The following is a 1945-nucleotide window of genomic DNA, read 5'->3' as shown; positions in this document are numbered from 1 at the left end:
GTCAGTGGTTCTTCTCAGCTCCTGTTGCTAAGTTTCTGACATTCTGAAGGTCATGAACTTGGTTCTGTCAGTTTAGTTCTTCCTGTGAAGTCTTTGTGAGGATGCAGTAGATCTCTTATGTTTACAGGAACTAATCTGGTTTTTGGTAACAAATCTGTGTTAGCCCAGAACAAACAGGGCGGGTTCTGATGGGATCTTCTGTTTTCTTGTTTTTCTGTTTCACCACGGCTTGTTGTGTGTTTTGGGTAAACGTGTCACCTTGTCAATCTTTTTTAAAGCTCATTATTCTTCTTTTCTGTCATAATTTAGATTTGCAATCAAATCCATGGAAACGTGTCTCAGTCAGGAACAGGGAGTTCTGTCGTAGGACAGAGACACAATAAATGTTTGCCGTGGAGCTTGATGAAGTGACATCAGGTTCTGCTCAGTGTTGGGATGCCTGAGGCGTCTCCCGGCTGCAGCCAGCTGTTATTACTGCGCCCTCAGGAGGAATCCTGCGTGTCTCTGACAGCCGTTTGTGGTCTGCTGCCTCTGCTTTCATTCCACAGATAGCTGTCTCACAGTTTAGCTCCTGAAAAGGAAAAACTGCTGATTTTGTCACAAACAAAAACATCTCGATCTTCCTCTGGTGTGGAGAATATCTTCTGTTGGAAAAGTAAAAATAAATCTGTCTGATTTAAGAAGAACTAAGCCACGGCTCTCCAAGTGTTTATAATCATCTGAAAATGTAGAAAACAATTTAAGATATTGTGTTTCTGAAGCTTTTATTGTGTTGGTAAAGCTCTCCAGTTTGGAATTTAAAAAGCTTCCTGAGGAAGTGAAATGTTTTCAGCTACAGGAGTCCAGTTGTTTTATTTTGAAACTCTTGGAACGTGAGTCTTCAGCAACATGAGCTGAGACCTTCCACAGCTGGATTATCTGACAGCCAGCTGATGTTAGTTCTCACAGATGTTAATGTTTCTGCTGTAAAACGGGAGGCAGCTTCATGTTCTGACAGGTTTTATTCTGACGTGTAGATCTGTGGGAGTTTTTCTGATTGTGTCTCTGACTGCAGGACTGGACTATTTATGAGATGGAGCAGAAGACCCTGGAGGTGGTGAGTACAGAACTTCCTGCTGATCGCAAACACTCACTTCCTTTTCCTGCTGCAAAGCTGCAGCTTTGTTTGTTCAGATCAGAAACATCCACTTCCTGTTGAAGATAACACTTCCTGTTGGATGTTCCCAAAGAGCAGGACTCTTCAGTTTGACCTCCAGCTGCAGCAGCAGAGAGAAGCTCACACGTTCCTCCTGGAATCAGTCAAACATTTAAAACCTCTGTTGGTTCAGAAATAATAAAGTATTTTGGAAATCTTTGCACCCTTGTCATTACTGTCATTTACATGGAATTTTGTTTGTTTGTTTGTTTTTTCAAGAACAAATAGCAGCAGCTGCTAGCTGTAGCGCTTCCTGTGCAGCCTGGAGGAACATTTTGTAATATGAAACCTTTCCTGTCAGTTCGGACCCCAGCTTTTTCAGAAATGTTTATTTTTAGATCAAAATAACAGAAGAATCACAAAATTCTGTCTTTAATTTTCTCTTGTGTTTCAGTCACAAGCTCTGAATGGACTCTGTGACAAGACGGTCCAGGTGACCTCTGACCCCTCCAAACCAGACGTGTCCTGCCTGGAAGAGGTCCACATCACCAACATCAAACCTACGGAGGGACTGGTGGGTCCAAGAGACATCAGGACAGAGACCAGCAGCAGCGCTCTGTCCTGGAACCAAACCAGAACCAAAACCAAAACACACTGCAGGGTTCCTCTGAGTTCAGAACCAGGAACGCCGCTCAGTGTAGAACCAGGAACACCAGTCAGTGTAGAACCAGGAACACCAGTCAGTGTAGAACCAGGAACACCAGTCAGTGTAGAACCAGGATCCACAGTCAGTGTAGAACCAGGAACACC

General features: G+C 43.6%; 1 protein-coding gene across 2 annotated transcripts in view; it reads left to right on the top strand.

Annotated features, from left to right (window-relative positions):
* cnksr3 (cnksr family member 3) overlaps positions 1-1945 on the top strand; it is a 27619-nt gene that overhangs the window by 8524 nt on the left and 17150 nt on the right. For both annotated transcript variants that reach the window (XM_037981564.1, XM_017438274.3), the window contains exons 5-6: positions 1055-1096; positions 1590-1709. In XM_037981564.1, the coding sequence (XP_037837492.1) occupies positions 1055-1096; positions 1590-1709 (162 nt within the window). The remainder of the gene's footprint in view (positions 1-1054; positions 1097-1589; positions 1710-1945) is intronic.

The sequence above is a fragment of the Kryptolebias marmoratus genome, linkage group LG19 (assembly GCF_001649575.2).
Source record: "Kryptolebias marmoratus isolate JLee-2015 linkage group LG19, ASM164957v2, whole genome shotgun sequence".
Classification (NCBI taxonomy): Eukaryota; Metazoa; Chordata; class Actinopteri; order Cyprinodontiformes; family Rivulidae; genus Kryptolebias; species Kryptolebias marmoratus.
The sequence above is the reverse complement of the archived record's forward strand: the minus strand, read 5'-3'. Positions and strand labels throughout refer to the sequence as shown.